At 35.2% G+C, this 19986-nt stretch overlaps 2 protein-coding genes across 23 annotated transcripts in view; one reads left to right on the forward strand and one right to left on the reverse strand.

Moving 5' to 3' along the window:
- The window catches only part of AASDHPPT (aminoadipate-semialdehyde dehydrogenase-phosphopantetheinyl transferase), a 108206-nt gene that overhangs the window by 40489 nt on the left and 47731 nt on the right, over window positions 1-19986 (forward strand). The window lies entirely within an intron of this gene.
- Window positions 1-19986, reverse strand: part of KBTBD3 (kelch repeat and BTB domain containing 3) — a 32975-nt gene that overhangs the window by 9433 nt on the left and 3556 nt on the right. For 9 of the 18 annotated variants that reach the window (XM_003129820.5, XM_003357271.5, XM_021062727.2 and 6 more), the window contains one exon: window positions 3709-3953. In XM_003129820.5, coding sequence (XP_003129868.2) covers window positions 3709-3929 — 221 coding nt within the window. In that variant the 5' untranslated portion in view covers window positions 3930-3953. Of the gene's footprint in view, window positions 1-3708; window positions 3954-5484; window positions 5562-8399; window positions 8552-19986 lie in introns of all 18 variants that reach the window. The other 9 variants (XM_005667293.4, XM_021062729.2, XM_084975913.1 and 6 more) reach the window with 2 other exon arrangements.

Raw genomic sequence — 19986 nt, forward strand, 5'->3', positions numbered from 1 at the left:
AACTAAAGCTACTAAAGAAGCAATAGAGTCCAACGGAAAAATATGAGAAGGCTTCCAAATATAAAATACTCCTTAGGAAAAGGATTTTTTTTTTTTGATAGGCAAAAATAGATTTACTAAGATAGGATGCTTGTGAGAGATGCAAGCGGGCAGGCAAGGAGGCTCTGCTAGAAAAGGATTATAAAGCCTCTTCCCACTAGGGGTATTCAATAGTTCTTAGTACGAGAACAAATAAATACAGTTACAAAAATTTCTACATGTTGCACATTATGCAGAGTATTTTAATAATGTACATCAACTTAGAAACATTAACCTGTGATGTAATTACAGTAAATTATTAAGATATCTATAGTCTGGGTTGTTCCCTTGTGGTGCAGCAGGTTAAGAATCCAGTGTTGTCACTTCAGCGCCTCTGGTCACTGCTATGGTATGGGTTTGATCCCTGGCCTGGGAACTTCCACATGCTGTGGGCTTGGCCAAAACAAAAAACAACAATTAAAAAAAAACAAAACAAAAAAAACCCCAGATATCTACAGTCAGATTTTAGGGCAATAGTAAGAACATAGCCTCCAGAACACAGCTTCCTGGGTAAGCTATCTATACCATTTATTAACTGAATGACCTTAGGAGGTAATAACTTCATTGTGTTTCAAATTCTTCATCTAAAAGTAGGGATATTAGGAGTTCCCGTCGTGGCTCTGTGGTTAACGAATCCAACTAGGAACCATGAGGTTGCGGCTTCGATCCCTGGCCTTGCTCAGTGGGTTAAGGATCCAGCATTGCCGTGAGCTGTGGTATAGGCTGCAGACGCGGCTCAGATCCCGCGTTGCTGTGGCTCTGGCATAGGCTGGCGGCTACAGCTCCAGTTAGACCCCTAGCCTGGGAACCTCCATGTGCCGCGGGAGCGGCCCTAGAAAAGGCAAAAAGACAAAAAAAATAAATAAAATAAAATAGTAGGGATATTAGTATTACCTATTTCACTGAGTTGTGAAGAAGAATAACTGAGTAAATCGATGACAAGTATTAGTTATTATTATCCTACGAAAATAAATGTTTTCTAAAATCCTATGTATTTCTAATTTACATGTAATATATTTCTATACTTTATCCTACTCATCTTTAAATTATCTAGTTAACTTATATCTCAAATTTATCACATTATTATAAAGTGGTTATACGATATGCATGATTTCTTTAAATCTTGTCTCCAATGACTTTACATTTAAATAATAATTTTCATTTTCCAAAAATAAAGGGCATTTATCATGTACTGTGTACTGTTCTGCTCTTTTTATTTTATATATCCCAATATTCCAGTGAGTTCATATTTTAATGTTCCAGTGAGTTTGATCATAACAGAAAATTATGAAGTAGTGGACTTATACAACGGTGTAAATTATATAGGTTTTCTATCTACATCTGTACATATTTATGTGAATTGTATACTCATTTAGTAAAATACTATATATACTAAAGGATCTAGGTCATTATAAAATTGTCATTTATGTTACTTCAAAATAGGTGCAAATTTTTAAAAAATACATTATTCTGTTTTAATGCTAATTTTCAAAAATTGAAAATAGTCCCTAAAAAGCTAGGAGTAAACTGAACAAAGTGCTATGGACAAAAATTATGTGCAGATACATTTAATTATTAAATAACTTTAACATGAAGAGTAGAAGACTGCCAATTCAAATGCTTATATAAACATCTTATTTTGTTAGCATAACATGAAAACTTTATGGGGAAATAAGCTGGTATGTTCATACCATATAATTTTTTTTTTTTTTGCTAAGTTTGGAAATGATAATTACAGCTAACATTAATTGAATGTAGCGGGCATTGATTTAATCATTACATACACATTATTTTAATCAGCCCTCGTAATGACTCTATGAGTTAAATTCTATTTTTATTATCTTAATTTTTTTTACAAATAAGGAAACTGAAGCCTGAAGAGGCCAAATAACTTACTTAAGGTCACAAGTCTAATAAGTGGTAGAGTTGGGATTTCAATTTAGGACATGTGCATTAAGAGGCCAAGTATTTAACCATTATACTTATACAGCTTCCTCTGATGAAGAGGTGATATGAAGGATAAGGGAGCAAAAAAGAGTTACTTGGAAGAAAAACTGGAATAGAATAGAAGGGGGAAGAAACTAGTGAAACCTGAGAGTGGCAGAGCCTAAGAAGAGTTAGGGCCCCAGGAATTCCCATCATGGTGCAGTGCAAACAAATCCGACTAGGAACCATGACGTTGCAGATTTGATCCCTGGCCTCGCTCAGTGGGTTGAGGATCCTGTGTTGCCATGAGCTGTGGTGTAGGTCGCAGACACAACTCAGATCTGGTGTTGCTGTGGCTGCAGCGTAGGCTGGCAGCTGTAGCTCCGATTAGACTCCTAGCCTGGGAACCTCCATATGTTGCAAGTGCAGCCCTAAAAAAAGCCAAAAAAAAAAAGAAGAAGAAGAAGAAGAGTTAGGGCCCCAGTGGAATTTGAAGAAGAATAACTTAGGTTATCTGAAAGAAGTAATGAAAAGAATACATGAAGACATATAGGCTAGACATAAGGCAAACAGCTAGTAAAAGCCCCCCTGTTTCCAGTAAACTATGATGCAGCACTGAATCACTGCTCCCAAATTCAAATAGAAACAGGTGTTTGGCAAGTAGTAGATACCAATGAACTTGGTGAATGAAGTACAGCCTGTAGGATTTATTCTAGAGCAGTAAGAGTATGGGTTTAAATAGATGTTGGTAGTAAAATAGGAGTTAAATTAAGGATTATGACCAGTTTAAATTAACTTGCATTTAGCTGTTTTTATATCTTATAAAAAACTCTTTTTATCAAGTTTATTTGTTAGAGACTTAAACCCTATTAAAATAAAAATTGCTTCTAAAAGTAAACATAATGCAAAATACTGCAATTATAATATGAGTTTATTTCGGTATGAATAGAAAGGCTAAAGGTTAGAATGTCAGCAAGAGAGGTTTGTCTGACTGATAGGCCTCACAGGATGGTATTACCTTGATACAACTACCACAGAACTAAGGTCATGTGTCTGTCCCTAAACCTGAAAATCAGAAACCTGCTGTCATTTTTACAGTGTCATGACTAGGACATTCCCTATAGGATGATCCACGTGGGAAACCAAATTATATTCAGAAGACTGCCTAGAGTCAGAATAAGTTGGATGCTCTCCAGAAATGCTTCTAGAGGAAGTTTTCCTTACTGTAGAAGTATCTTGGCTAAATGAAGAAAAATTCTCTGGGTTAGAATCCTTCTCTTCTGGACAATCCATGGATACAATAAATAACTATAATGTATTATCTTCTTAGACTCATTTTCTTTAACTTGGCTTTCATTTTTGCTCAATCTGTCCTTTCCTCTTTTTCTGAATGATACAGTACAGGGAGCCTCCAAAGAAAATTAACCCTGTATCAAAATAATTTTTTTTCCAGACCATTTCAAGGAACTAATGATCCACAGAACTTTGAGAAATGCCAGCCTGGGAAGACCAGAGCTTTAAAAAGGATAGTCCTAAATTTTCATACTCAAAAATCATAATTTAGGTTCTAATTAGCTTTTTTGAAGTATTAAAGTATTAAAAATTACTGTTCCATGCTGCGGGAGAAAAGTTAAGTAAGGCATTAAAAATAACTGAATTAGTAGCATCAAAATATCTGAGGGACAAAGAGGCAAGGTAAAGTACCTGAAAAAGTCACTGCATGCTGCTAACACACAACGATGACATGGGATTATTTCATCTTTCATGATTATTTTGAAATCATAAAACACATTTTGTTCTCTAAAATTCTGTAATATACTTAAGATTTTCTGTCCATGATCTTCTGACACAATGAAGTTGTTTTTCTTCTCAGATGGAATTCCATTACATGAGCTTTGTTGACTGCAATCATTTGGATTATCCATAGCCAATTCTGTCTGTTCTTATAACTGGAATTAAAAAAAACAAATCATTGATGTAGCAGAGTGTTAATGAACTTTTTCATATATAAAATTTGCCCTCTCAGGGTCAATTACACAAAAATGCTCGTTATGAGCAATCATAATAGCAAACCTTATACTAAATGTTTTCATGACATTTTGCAATAAATTCCTTTTAAATTTTATAAATATTGAGCTAACTGGAATAAAAAGTATATTATTAAGGGGTAAAGTTCAAGGAATTAAATATGAATAATTGTGTTCAACAGCACAATTTTAAGTTGTACAAAAAACTTACATACGTGACACATCCCTCTCCCCTCCCATCCATTTTCTTCTTGTAGCAAAGCACATGTTAAAATGTTGTCCTCCCTTTTGGAGAAATACAAAGTTGAAGACAGGGGATAGGGTAAAAAAAAGCTGAAGTGATAAATAGATAATGGCTCATGCAAAGCCTTACATACCATCCAAGAGGGCTTGGGGTTCATTCTATATGTAATGAGGAATATTTAGAAAACTTTAAGGAGGAGTAGCATTTTACCATTGGATTTACATTTTAGAAAGATCATTCTGCTAAGAATACAGCAGTGAGTAACAATGATGTGGCTTCTATTCTCATAGAGATTACTACCTTATGAGACAGATATGCATGTTCACTGGCATTGGTAATGAGAATATAAAATTTAAAAAAATCCAAACTCTTTTTTCAATGGAAAACAATTTTTTATTGTGTTAAAAGCTGAGATGTAGCTATTGCAATAATCTAAGCAATCAATAAGTATATTTATTAATCTAAATAATTATCTGTTGATTCTTTCACATTATCTGCATAAAAATCACACAATTTAATAAATAATGGTTTGCTTTTCTTTCCTATTTGTTGTCAATTTTATTTCCTTTTTCTTGTACTATAGTAGTAGCTAAGACCTCCTATATAATGCTGAATAAAAGCAACATGGTTTGCAATACTTTTTAATATCACTGTATATGTATGTATATATAATTTACACCTAATTTATACCAAGTTATACATACATATGTGTGTGTGTGTGTGTGTATATAATTTGGAACTTGTGTTGATTAAGTCAAATATTGAGGCTCATAGTTCCTAGATGAGAAGTGAACCCAATGATATATTATATGGTAATTTTTATTTCTCTGACTAGCAATATAAATAATTTGGCTTTATTAGAAATGTTCAAGTACTAAACTAATACATTAACATTACACACAAGTATTCACTTTTGTAAAGTGGTTAAAAGTTAAAGCCTGCCATGTCTATTCTATGTAGAATGGTCAAGCAGACAATCTGAAATGTCCTATTTTATCAATTTGGCTTGAGTAAATTTCTGTATGTAGACTTTACTTAATTAACAATTATAAGTGCTTATCAAAGAGAAAAGGTGCTGGGAAACATATGAAAGGGAAAGGGGAAATTGATTCACAAGATAACTAAAGTCACTGAAATTGATAAAAATCATGAAGATAAGCAGAATCAATAGAGAAGAGGGCCAAAGGTGGAACACCAATGATAACCAACCTTAAGGGACAGACGGTTTAAATTGAGGAATTATTTACGTAGCATCTGCTTCATGCCAAATGATAAGTCTAGATAATCTGAAAATATAATGGAAAATACAATCTATAAAAGACACAAGTGAAAGTTCTACAGTTGAGGAAGAACTTACAAAGAACAGAAAAAAAAAATGGAGGAAAATTAGGAGAGATGGTGGAAGCCAAAGGAAGGGAATTGCAAGTATGAAGTAGTTACCCATATTATCATCAAAACCTGAGAAAGGTTAAGTAAGGACCAAAAATATGTCACTGATGATTTGAGGGTAGGATGGGGAGAGGCCAGGTCACAGTGTTTTGGTTTTTTGTTTTGTTTTGAGATTTACGGTGGTTTTAAAAGGAAATAATGATCAAATTTTGTATAAACTTTTTTTTTTTTAAGTTCAGTGAGGTGGTCACTAGAGGAGCATGCAGATTCTAAGGAAATTTGTTTTTATTTGGGAGAAATTTAAGGATGTTAATATACTGGGAAGAAAGGGAAGATTTGGAGGGAAATTTTTGATAATGATACAACAGTCTAAATTAAACACTTATATTCCTATGAATGCAAATCTCTTCAGACCTTTAAACCAGTAAGTCAGAGAACAATACTATACAGTAAAACTTCCATTTCTGTTAACAGGTTAATTTTTTCAAAATGGGAAATTTAAGCTGGCATTAAATAATGAGGCTTAAGACACAAAGACAGTAGAAATATACTTGTTTCACCCAATGTCCATGCTCTTTTCAATGCTATTCTGACCCTGGGTTTTAATATCAAATGTAAGCTCAGAAAGTAATTTTAGTGCTCAAAAAATCCAACCATAGATGTACAGGCCAAAAGTTACCATGACAATTTAAGATCATTCTGAATAAAAAAGACATATTTGATAATAATAAAAGCCAACATTTATAGAGCTAGTACCATGTGTCAGGCACTGGGCCATGGGTTTCACAGAGTATTTAATTTTTTTTTGTCCTTTTTTTTTAGGGGTGCACCCATGGCATATGGAAGTTCCTAGGCTAGGTGTCGAATCAGCGCTGTAGCTATGGGCCACAGCCACAGATACACAGGATCTGAGCCACACCTGCAACCTATACCATAGCTCACCGCAATGCCAGATCCTTAACCCACTGAACAAGGCCAGGGATTGAACCCACATCCTCATGGATACTAGTCGGGTTCATTACTACTATGCCACCATGGTTAACTCCCTAATTTAATTCTTATAAATATCACCCCTATAAAAACAATGAGACTTCTACTTTAGTAAGTTATAGTAGCCATACTTTTTCCTGTTTAGTACAACTAAAAACCCTGGACATATATAAATATATGAATACACAAATGTATGAAAACTGTGAAAAGTGGAGAGAAACAGGCAGACTGACTAGTGAAGTTGGGACCCAAGGAACAAGACAGTGGTGATGATGCCAGAAAGATGTTACTGGAGTCTGGGTCCTTGTTCATGCAGCCAAAGAATGAACTTTGTGAACACACAGGCAGCAAGCAAGCAGTCTTTACTACCAGGAGAGCAAATAGCTCCCAGGATGGCTGGGAGGGGGTAGAAGAGTCCCCTCTTGTCTTATAGGGGTTTTTATCCCGTAAAGATGGGGGGGTACCAATATGGGGTCCAGAAGATGTGGTTTTCTCCTACTGGCCTTGCCCAATTACCTATATCAGTCCTTGTCCAATAGGGGTCTTAGGGGTGGAAACATCCTATAAGTCTCAGGGTTTCTTTGCCCTTTCCTTCTGGTAAACGGAGTCACTGAGGGTTAGAGATTAATGTCCATCTGGGCATAAGTACACTCCCTATGGCAAACAAGACCTGCGGGGATGTTACTCCCTGGAGCCCTTAAGCCAGAAATGTTAATCAATACCCGTAACAAAGAATGCATCGAAGCCCATGCTCCTACACTGACTACCTGAGTTACTATTCTGCCTCAATGAGTTTCTGGGGTTTTATTTTTTTGCCTAATATATCCCAGATATTGAAGAAGCTGATAATACTGAACACCAGTCGGCACATACGTAAAGAGCTTCAACCTGATCTCTTTAGGCAAAGGATCAGGAAAGAGAGCAACCTGGCAAAACAGAAAGTTCAGACAAAAACCATAAAAAAAACTGGGCTCTATCCCACCTAAGTCAGCAAAAGTGGAATGGAGAACTGCCATGATAGACTTGCCAGGCTGTAAGCAGGTGCCTTAGCTCTCCACCTCACATCCCCCTGAAGTGGTATTGGTGAAGGCTGAGTGGGAAGTCAGGACATTAATCTCTTCCAGGTGGTAACAAGTGAGCCACCCCCCATCAGTGGTGATCCTGTGGCATGTGGGAAGTCTGGACATTTACCCTCACCTGGCAATAACATGGCATTCATCCTTCTCCTTGCTAGAGTAGAGTCAAAGGCCAATTATTTACCAATTAGCAGCAACTAGTCCATCCTCACATGATGTCAGTGGAGACCAAGTAAGGAGAGATAACAAAGTGCCCACTGTTATCAGGGGATAATCTGAAGCTGAGACTGATATCAGAGGATGCAAGACAGGGGTGCCTAAACTTCCAATTCTGTCCAGCAGTAGAAAGGCCCCTCCCATCCTAGGAATCAGCAGAGGTATGGTGGAAAGTCTGGACTTCATCTCAACCTGGCAGCAATGAGGTAGTAACCTTAACCCAACAAGTGTCAACAAAGATCCACTAAAATACAAGATTTAAATAAGATCTAGAGTCTTAACATAATATTCAGTATATCCAAGAACCAAGTCTATATCAAATTAAATCAGAAAAAAACAATCAACAGACACCAATAGTGAGACGACACTGATGTCAGAATTATATGCCAAGAATTTTAAGGCAACCATAATAGAAAAGCTTCAATGAGCAACCACAAAGTATACATTACATACCTGCACATATATATTATATATAGTTTTCCCTAGGCAACCTCTGAGGGTTGGTTCCAGGACATTCCCCTATCACTCCAAAATCCACAGATGCTTAAGTCTCTTATGTAAAATGGCATAGCACAGTCAGTCCTCTGAATCTGCAGATGTGGAATCTGCAGATATGGAAAACAGCATGTATGTATAAAAATAAGTGATACAGTACCTAGAACAACCAGTAAAGAGTCTACACAAAGAGATTCACCCAGAGTCATTAGCTGAATGAAAATGACATCCAAAAAAAGTTCAATAAACATCCAGAACACAATTTTGAAAACAAGTTTACCCAAACTCAAGATGTATATAGCTATGTAATCAAGACTGTGTGATACTGGTGAAGAGACTGATACACAGATCAGTGGAAACAGCCCCACTCAAATAAAGTCAACTGATTTTATGACCAAATTTCAAATGCAATTCAATGGAGAGTACTAAAGCAAATGATATTGAAGTAAATGGATATTCTCGGGCAAAAATAAATAAATAAACAAATAAAATAACCTTGATCTAACCATCACACTTCATACAAAAATTAACTCAAGATGAATCATAAATTTAAATGTAAAATTTTAACCTACAGAACTTTTGCAAAAAAAAATTATAAAGGAAAATCTTTGTGACAGAGGGTTAGTCAATGAGTTCTTAGATATAACAATGAAAAATAGAATCTATAAAACAGAGGAAAAATTCATTGACTGAATTTTACCAAAATAAAAATTTTTCCTCTATGTCAGACCCTGTTAAGAAAAAGACAAAAAATGAGCTGGGAGAAAATACTTGGAAATGAAATCCAATAGGATTAATATCTGGAATATATAAAGAATTCCAAAACTCACCAGTAAGAAATAATAATAATAATAATTCAATTAAAAGTAAGCAAAGGGCATGAAAAAATGTTTCATCAATGAGAAAATAGAGATGGCAAGTAAGCACATTATGAGATGTTCAATATCATCAGTCATTAAAAGCACATCTTGTTTTATTGCAATTCACAGATATTGAATTTATGAAGAGCTGTGGCAACTCTATGCTATCAGACAACAGCATTTTTTAGTAACAAAGTATTTTAAAATTAAGGTATATACATTGTTTTTTAAAGCAGTGCTATTGCACACTTACTTAACAGACAGTATAAATATAACTTTTATATGCACTAGGTAAACAAAAACTCCATATGCCTTGCTTTGTTGCAATATGTGCTTTATTGAAGAGGTCTAGATCCAATCTCCCTAAATCTCTGAGGTATGCCACCATGAAAATGTAAAATTAAAATTGCAGTGAAATATTACTACCTATTAGAGTTACTAATATAATATTAAAAATAGTTGTAACACCAAAACATTTGAATGGATGCAGAGACACTGGATCACTCATGCACTACTAGTGGAAAATTTTTGGTGGTTTCTTAAAAAACTTTTAATTTGTGTTTACAACATGGTCATTTCATTTGGCTAAGGAACTCAATGTGTGATTCTACCTGATGTAAGACCCCAAACAATGAGACTTTTTGGCTTTGTTTGAGCCTGTTTTGCTGTTGCTGCTGGTTCAGGCAGGGAGGCTAATTCCTAGGTCCACCTATTGCGGAGCATAGCCCCAGAGCTGCACCCACCAGGAAATCTGGCCTGAGCACCTGGGAAACTGAGCAGCCCAGCAGCACTTGTAGAGTGCCAAGCCACTGACTCTTCCATCTTCAAAACCTAGGAAGTGACCCTGTCTGACCAAGGAAGTTGGTGTGCAGTTTTGCCAAATTCAGGTCCTTGGCCAGAAAGCCATACCAGCTGGAAAAGTTGTTACATTCAAAGCAAACTCAAAGTCTGTCCTGAGGCTGATTACAGCTTCCAGACTTGTCCAACCAGAAAAACTAACCAGACCAGGAAGCTACACAGCCCAACCTACAGCCATGCTTACAATTTCAAAGGAGCAGAGAGATGAGCCAACATGACACCATCAAAGGAAAGCAATAAAACTCCAATAACTGACCCTAAAGAAATGGAGATCTCTGAACTGTACAAATTTCAGAATAATCCTCTCAAAGAATTGTAGTGAGCTTCCTTACAGATAAATAAAATTAGAAAAACAATGCATGAACAACAAAGGAGATTCAACCAAGAAACAAAAGCCATTAAAAAAAAAAAGGGAGTTCCCACTGTGGCATAATAGGGTCAACAAGGTCTCTGCAGTGGCAGAGACATAGGTTCAATCCTGGCCCAGTGCAGTGGGCCAAGAATTCAGTGTTGCCACAGCTATGGCATAAGTCACAACTCCAGCTTGGATTCAATTGCTAGCCCAGGAACTCTATATGCTGGGGGGCAGCCAAAAAAGGAAAAAAATCCAGAAATCTTAGAGTTGAAGAATACAATGACTAGCCGAAAGAATTCAATGGAGAGCTTTAATATCAAAATTGGTCAAATAGAAGAAGGAATCAGTGAACTAGAAGATAGGGCATTTGAAATTACCCAGCTGGAGGGAGGAAAAAATGCAAAAGGGTTAAAAAAGACTATGAGAGCCATAGGACATCTTCAAAAGAATAATATTTGCATTATGAAAATCCCAGAAGGAAAAAAGAGACATAAAATATTTTTAAAGCAATAGCTTAAAACTGTCCAAACCTGAGAAAAGGGCATCCAGAGTCATGAGGCTCAGAGTACCCCAACAGATGTACCCAAAAAGGGCTACAGAGGCACATTATAATTACATTATCAAAAGTCAGACAAGGAAAAAATTTTAAAGTAGCAGAACAGCAACATTATAAAACAATACCAGGAGGAAACCTCGATAATTAGAAAATATATGGAAATTAAACAACACACACCCAAACAACCAATGTTTGGAGAAGAAATTTAAAAGAAAATGAAAAAGTATCTTGAGACAAGTAAAAATGGAAATAAAACATACCAACACTTATAGGGTGGAGCAAAAACAGTTCTAAGAGGTAATTTTATAGTAATATATGCATATATCAAAAAAAAAGACTTCAAATAAACAATTTAATTTTACACCTCAAGGAACTAGAAAATGAAAAACAAAATAAGCCCAAAGTTAGCAGACGTAAGGAAGTAATTAAGATTAGAACGGGAATAAATAAAAAGAAGACAGGATGACAAAACTAAAGAGTTTTCTGAAAAAACATATAAAATTGACAAACTTTTATCTTGACTAGCCCAGCATAAGAAAGACAGAGAACTAGAGATTGAGAAATTAATAAAATTATAAATGAAAGAGGGGATATTACAACTGATACCACAAAAATACAAAGGATCATAAGAACCTTCTATGAACAATTATATGCTAATAGATTGGATAACCCAGAAGAAATGGATAAATTCCTAGAAATATAGAAACTACCAAGTCTGACTCATAAAGAAATTGAAACTCTGAACAGTCTAATTTCTCGACAATTGAATCAGTAATCAGAAGAAAATTCGCAATGAAGAAAAGCTCAGAACCAGATGGATTCATGGTTGAAATTAGCCAAACATTTAAAGAAGAGTTAAGGTCAATTCTTCTAAAACTCTTCAAAAAACAAAACAAAACAAAACAAAAACAAAAAAACCCCCAAAGCAGTGGGAACACTCCTAAACACATTTCATGAAGCCAGTAGTACTGTGCTAAGAAAGCCAAATAAGGCCACCACAAAAAAAGAAAACTATAGACCAATATCCCTGATGAATACAGATACGAAAATTCTCAACAAAATACCAGCAAACCAAATTCACATTAAAAGGCTCATACCCCATAATCATCCCTGGTATGCAAGAGTGGTTCAACATATGCAAATCAATAGATGTGGTTCATCACAACAGAAAGATAAAAATTATAAAACCATCTCAATAGATGTGGAAAAATATTTGAAAATTCAACATCCATTCATGATAAAAATTCTCAATGGGCTGGGCTAGAAGGAGAGTACCTCAATAGAATAAAGGCCATATATGACAAACCCACAACTAACATCATACTCAAAGAAAAAAGGCTGAAAGCTTTTCCTCTAATATCAGTCCAGGATAAGAGTACCCACTCTCACCTTTATTACCACATAGTATGGAAGTTCTAGTCAGAGTCATCAGGCAAGAAAAGCAGATAAAAAGCATCATATTCAGAAAGGAAGAGGTAAAATTATCTTTTCAGATAACATGATTCCATTCACAGGAAATTCTAAAGACTCTACCAAAAAAATGTTAGCACTAATAAATAAATTCAGTAAAGTTACAGCATCGACTACAAAACATCAATATACAAAAATCAGCAACATTTCTATATACTAACAACGAATTAACTAAAAAGGAAAGAAAACAATCTCATTTACAATAGCATCAATAACAATAAGGTGCTTAGGAATAAATTTAACCAAGTAGGTGAAAAACTTACACACTGAAAACTACAACACACTAATGACAGGGATTGAAGAAGACACAAATAAATGGAAAGATACCCCATGTTATGGATTGAAAGAATTAATATTATTAAAATGTCTGTACTACACAAAACAATTTGTAGATTCAATACAGATCAAGATTTCCAGGGCATTTCTCACCAAAAAAAAACAAACAAACAAACAAAAAAAAACAGAAAAAAACAATCCTATAAATCATATGTAACTACCATAAACCCTGAATAGCTGAAACAATGTTGATAAAGAACAAAGTGAGTTACATAACTTCCAGATTTTAAACTATATTACAAAGCTATAGTAATCAAAACAGCAACGTACTAGCACAAAAACAGACACATACACTGATGAGAAAGAAGCAAGAGCCCAGAAGTAGATTCACATATATACATTTAATTAATATTTGACAAGCCACAAACTCAATGGAAAAAAGACAGTTCTTCAATAAATGATGTTGAGAAAACTAGATATTCATATGCAAAAGAATGACACTAGATCCCGATTTCACAATATCCACAAAAAAATAAATTTAAGTCTTTAATCAACTTTGAGTTAAGACCTGATACCATAAAACTGCTGTAAGATAAATAGGGAATAAGTCCTTGACATTGGTAGTATCAATAATTTTTTTTGGATATGACACCTAAAGCACCAGTAACCAAAACAAACAAGTGGGACTACAGAAAACTAATAAGCTTCTGTACAGTAAGTAAAACAATCAATGAAATGAAAAGGCAACCTATAGAATGGGAGAAAACATCCTCGAGCCATACATCTGATAAGGTGTCAATATCCAAAATATATAAATAACTCGCACAACTTAGAGTTCCCATCATGGCACAGTGGACACAAATCTGGCTAAGGACCATAAAGTTGAAGGTTCAATCCCTGGCCTTGCTCAGTGGGTTAAGGATCCGGCATTGCTGTGAGCTGTGGTGTAGGTCACAGATGTGGCTCAGATTTGATGTTGCTGTGGCTGTGGTGTAGGCTGCCAACTGTAGCTCGAACTGGACCTCTAGCCTGGGAACCTCCATATGCCACAGGTGTGGCCCTAAAAAGCAAAAAAAAAAAAAAAAAAAAAAATCCTCTCACAATCTGATACCAAAAAACAAAAACAAACACAAGACAACTCCAAATAATGTAATTTAAAATGGGCCAAAGACTTAATAGACATTAAAAAAAAAAAAGATATTCAAATAGCCAACAGGTACATGAAAAAGTACTCAACATCACTAACTGCCAGGGAAATGGTAATCAAAATCCCAATATATCAACTCACACTTGTCAGAAAACAAACAAACCAACAAAAAACCAAGTGCTGGTGTGGAGGTGGAGAAAAGGAAAGAGATCTCTGTACACTTTTGGTGTAAATGTAAACTGATACAAACAATACAGAAAATAGCATGGAGGTTCCTCAAAAAATTAAAGACATATGATGTGTCCTTATGATATGTACCATATGATCCAGCAATTCAACTTCTGGGTATATATCCAAAAGAAATCAAATCACTATCACATGGAAATAACTTAAATGTCCATGGGTAAATGAATAAATAAAATGTGATACACACACACATTATTCAGTCATAAAAAAGGAATCTTGCCATTATTCAGTCATAAAAAATCCAATCTTGACAACATGGATTGACCTTGAGGGCATTATGCTAAGCTTTCCCTGAAAATTTTCTCATACTGTATGATGTAACTTATATGTGGGATCTAAAAAACCAAACTCATAGAAACGGAGAAAAAATTAGTGTCTGCTAGAGATGAGCGTATGTGTGGGGGAGCCTGGGTGAATGCAGTCAAAATGTACAAACTCCCAGTTATAAAATAAATCAGTTCTGGAAATGTAATGTACAGCATGATGACTACAATTAACAATACTGTGCTAGGAGTTCCCGTCGTGGCATGGTGGTTAACGAATCCGACTAGGAACCATGAGGTTGAGGGTTCGATCCCTGCCCTTGCTCAGTGGGTTAAGGATCTGGCGTTGCCGTGAGCTGTGGTGTAGGTGGCAGACGCAGCTCGGATCCCGTGTTGCTGCGGCTCTGGCGTAGGCTGGTGGCTACAGCTCAGATTAGACCCCAGCCTGGGAACCTCCATATGCCGCAGGAAGCGGCCATAGAAAAGGCAAAAAGACCAAAAAAATAAATAAAATAAAATACTGTGCTAAATATCTGAAAGTTACTAAAAGAGCAGATCCTTCAAGTTCTCATCAGAAGAAAAAAACTATAAGTGTAGGTGATAGATATTAACTACTTGTTGTAATCATTTAGCAATATACACATATAATCAAATCATGATGATGTATACCAAAACTACCATGTTATATATCAATTATATCTCAATAAATCTGGGGGGGGGGCAAAGCTAAACGTATACAATATGCCCAATAATCATAAACCTGGGCATTTATCCTACAGAAATAAAAAGTTATGTGGGCATAAAAACGTGTCCAGGATTTTTCACAGAAGCTTTATTTACATAGTCAAAAACTGGAAACAACTAAAATGTTGCTCAATACACGAATAAGTACACAAACTGCAGTACATTCATACCACCGACTATAACTCACCATTAAAAAGTAACAAACTACTGATACACCCAACAACTTGGATAGGTTACAAAGGTACTATGATGAGTGAAAGAAATCAATCTCAAAAGATCATATATGATTCCCTTCCTATGATATTCTTGAAATGACAAAATTATAGACATGGAAAAGAGACTAGTGGTTTCCAGGGATTAAGAACTGCGGTGTATAAGCGTGGGGGGAGGGGTGAATACACACAAGGGAAACCGTTCCAGTGTAGTGATCTATATTAATCTGTAACTTCACTGTGGCAATAGTGACAGGAATCTATCTACACAGGTGATAAAAGGACACGGAATTATACACACACTCTTATCAATGTCAAATTCTGTTTTGTTTTTGTTTTAGATCCAGCTTAATATGGGATCTCTGTTCCCAGACCAGGAATCAAACAGCAGTGAAAGTGCCAAATCCTAACCACTAGACCACCGGGGAACTCCCAAATTCGGATTTTTGAATTTGGACAATAATTATATAGGATGATCAATGGGGTGATTGGGTGAAGGATAGATACATGTGATTTCTTGTACTATTTTGTAACTTCCTATTAGGAAATTATTTCAAAGTAAACATTAAAAAGACAATTATATATAAATTCAAATCAGAAATTACTTTGATATTACAGTTTTGTTCTTATTCAAAAACTAAGAAAATTCAAAGAAAACATTCTTTTATTTTTGGTATAAGTGGTTCTTCGGTTTTTAAAAGTAAGTTGAATGTAAAATGAAACAGCTAAAATGTACCCAAACCTGAGATTTTCAAAGGATAAAAACTGTATTTTTGCATAGCGGCATACATAGGTCTTGAGACTATCAATTAAAAAAACCCAACCAGGGAGTTCCTGCTGTGGCACAGCGAGTTAAGAATCCAACTGCAGCAGCTGTGGAGGCAAGGGTTCAATCCTCAGCCCAGCACAGTGGGTTAAAGGATCTGGCATTGCCACAGCTGTGGTATACAGGTCACAGCTGCAGCTCAGATTCGATCCCTGGCATGGGAACTTCCATATAACATACATGTGACCAAATAAAACAAAACAAAAAACCTAATCCAAATATGCTTATTGAAGCTCACTGTTCATGAATAAGAAGTTAACCTAATGATATAAGCATAAAGAAATTCTTACTTCTATAAAAGATAGTTACAAAAAGCAAACTTAACTAGAAATTTTAAAGTATTTTCAAATATATTAGAGTCATACATAACTATTCACTTTTATAAAGTTGTTAAAAGATACTCTGCCATGTATACTCTACACAGAATGACAAATTCAAGAAGCAGAAATTTTCATTTCTTAAATTTGGTTTGAGTAATTCTCTACTTATTTAGTGTATTTTACAAATACCAGAGAACTTGGGATTCAGAGCTGAAGGAACAGGGTTCTAAGTGATCCATCACTTCCTAGTGATCCCTACTGAGGCTCTTTGAGGCTTTGGCTTTCCCATGAGCAAAGTGGATGTGTCAATTACTGCTGTGATGCTTAAATGATATAACAATATTAAATTAATGTTGTCAAATGGTATACAAATATTAATGGTTAAAACCAATAGTAGCATACACTTAACCAATAACATTATTAATTGTTAAACAATTCTTAAATTTTGATAAAAGATGTGTAAGGCAATTTTTTTCTGCCAGGTTATTCTGTACATTCAATATCATATCTCACTAATTTTAAGACTTTTTTTCACACTTAGCATATCTGAAATTGACAGACAGGTATCTTATAATCACTTTCAGTTGAATAGAAGTCATAATATATTTGTCGTTACATGTTGATGTGCATCAAAATGTGAAGGATTTCTATCATTGTCTTGGAAGAAAACTCTAAAGATAATAATGGATGCTCATTTAAGAAATGATACATCACTACAGCACTTAATAACTGACACCAATATTATGTAGAAAAATATGGACACTGAGACTGAGTTGAAGGCGAATTAGAAGAGTTAGACTCTAAATGTGAGCATCTCGGCTAATTAATTTTGCTTATTTTTTAAATGTGTGTACACAGTTGATATGATTTTTTTTAGAAAAGGACTTTCCGTAAAGTACAAAAAAATTCCAAGTGATGAAAAGCTGTGTCATATCTCATATGGCTTTTCTTTTTTAGTAGCAATAAAACATGTGTGTATTTTATAGGAATGCATCTCAGCTTCAATGAGGCACCTTCCTGCCCAAAATATTAAATCAATTTTCAAAACTATTTTCTCATTCTTTCTTTTAATATCTTCCATTTAAATGTGACTTTTTAAAAATTGAATTAATAAAAGAATCAAGCCTAAGAACCAAACCTTTGACATTAAGTAATGACAAAAAAGCGTAAATGCCTGGATAGAAGTGGAATATTAAACTAAAGCAATTCAACCCCTAGCCTGGGAAGCTCCATATGCCATGGGTGTGGCCCTAAAAAGACAAAAAAAAAAAAAAAATCTTTAAAACAACTTATAACATAGATAACTGCTATTGACCTTATTTTATAGACAGAGAATGAGGCTTAACATATCTGAAAATGATAGATATTTTATAATCACTTTTGTCAGGCAGCAGTCATGACACATTTGTCATTACATGTGTATGTGCATCAAAATGTGAAGAATGATGTGTATGTGCATCAAAATGTGAAGAATGAGTTATCAGCATCTTGTAAGAAAACCCTGAAGATAATAATGAACAGCAAGTAAGCAGGGAGATGGTGTGTAAACCCAGTCAGTGTGGCTCCCAAGAGCATGCCCTCATCTATTACCATATCAGAGAGAGTCTTTCTGAGACGGTATCATTTAAGTTGACACCTGAATGATGAGAAGGTAAGGGGCTGGTGAGAGAAATCATGTTTAAAACCCTAAAGTGGGAAAGGGTCCTTCAGTGAGGATGTGAAAGAATGCCAGCATTGCTGGAGTATAGCTAATGAGAGCAAGAAGGCTGGAGTTACCTCATGCAAGATCCCACAGGCCAAAGGGAGCTGGCATTTTATAAGTGCAACTATTATGGAAGACTGAAGTGGACAGTGACATGATCTGATTTATTTTTTAAAAATAATCTTTCTGGTGGGTATGTGAAGAATGAATGCAAAGAAGGTAAGATAGAGTCCAAGCCATTCATTTATTCAACAAGCATTAGAAAGTTTAGGTAACTATTACTGTAATAAGCACTATTCCAGATATTGAGCATATAGTCAAAAATAACAGACAAGGTTCTCCACTCTGGAGTACACTGCAGACAGGTGAACACACATACAAACTACCTCTTCTCCTACATCCACAATCTCTCCACTCTCCTGAACATTTTCTATCAATGTACAGATTTTAGTATCTTCCATCTTTAAACAAAAAATTAAACAAAAATCTATTCTTTGATATTTTCTCTTCCAGCTACCATCGTATTTCTCTATTCCCTCCCCAAAATTGAAAGCACTATCTTTAAAGAACTGTATGTAATAACTTCACCCTTAAATATCATCTCAACCCACTATAATCAAGTTCCTCTCTTTCATTCTATTAAAACTGTTCATGTCACTGAAACAAAACATTTTAAAATCTGTATGGAAACACAAAAGGCCCTGAACAGCCAGAAGGATCTTGATAAAGAAGAACAAAGTTGGAGGAATCACATTCCATGACTTCAGACTATACTACAAAGATACTATAATCAAAACAGTATAGTATTACCACAAAAACAGACACATAGATCAGGATAGAAAGCCCAGAAATAACCCATGCACTTAAGTCAATTAATCCACAATGAAGGAGGCAAGAATACATAGTGGAGAAAAGACTATTTTTTCAGTAAGTGGTGCTGGGAAAACTGGACAGCTACATATAAAGAATGAAATCAGAACATTCTCTGACACCATATACAAAAGTAAACTCAAAATGGATTATAGACCTAAATGTAAGACCAATACTATAAAATCCTAGAGGAAAACATTCTTTGACATAAACCACAGCAATACTTTTTTGGAACTGTCCCCTAGAGTAATGGAAACAAAGGCAAAAATAAACAAATGGGACCTAATTGAACTTAAAAGCTTTTGCATAGCAAAGAAGACCATAAACAAAATGAAAAGAGAACTTATAGAATGACAGAAAATATCTGTAAATGATGTGACCATTAAGGGCTTAATTTCCAAAATATATAAACAGCTTATATAGCTCAATATCAAAAAAACAAAACAACCCAATAAAAAATGGGCAGAAGACCTAAACAGATATTTCTCCGAAGACATGAAGATGGCCAACAGGCACATGAAATATGCTCCGCACCGCTAATTATTAGAGAAATGCAATTCAAAACCACAATGAGATATCATCTCACAGCAGTCAGAATGGCCATCATCACAATATCTACAAATAGGAGTTCCAGGTGGCTCAGTGGATTAAGGATCCAGCATTATCACTGCTGTGGCTTGGGTCACTTGCTATGGTTCAGATTAGATCCCTGGCTGGGTAACTTCTGCATGCTGCAGGAACAGCCAAAAAAAAAAAAAAAAGTCTACACATAATAAATGCTGGAAAGGGTGCAGAGAAGAAGGAACTCTCGTACAAAGTTGGTTGGATTTTAAATTGGTG

This window comes from Sus scrofa, chromosome 9, assembly GCF_054392235.1.
Source record: "Sus scrofa isolate SSC_HxYL_T2T_F1_AM1 chromosome 9, Sscrofa_HxYL_maternal_Yorkshire_Landrace_v2.0, whole genome shotgun sequence".
Taxonomy (NCBI): domain Eukaryota; kingdom Metazoa; phylum Chordata; class Mammalia; order Artiodactyla; family Suidae; genus Sus; species Sus scrofa.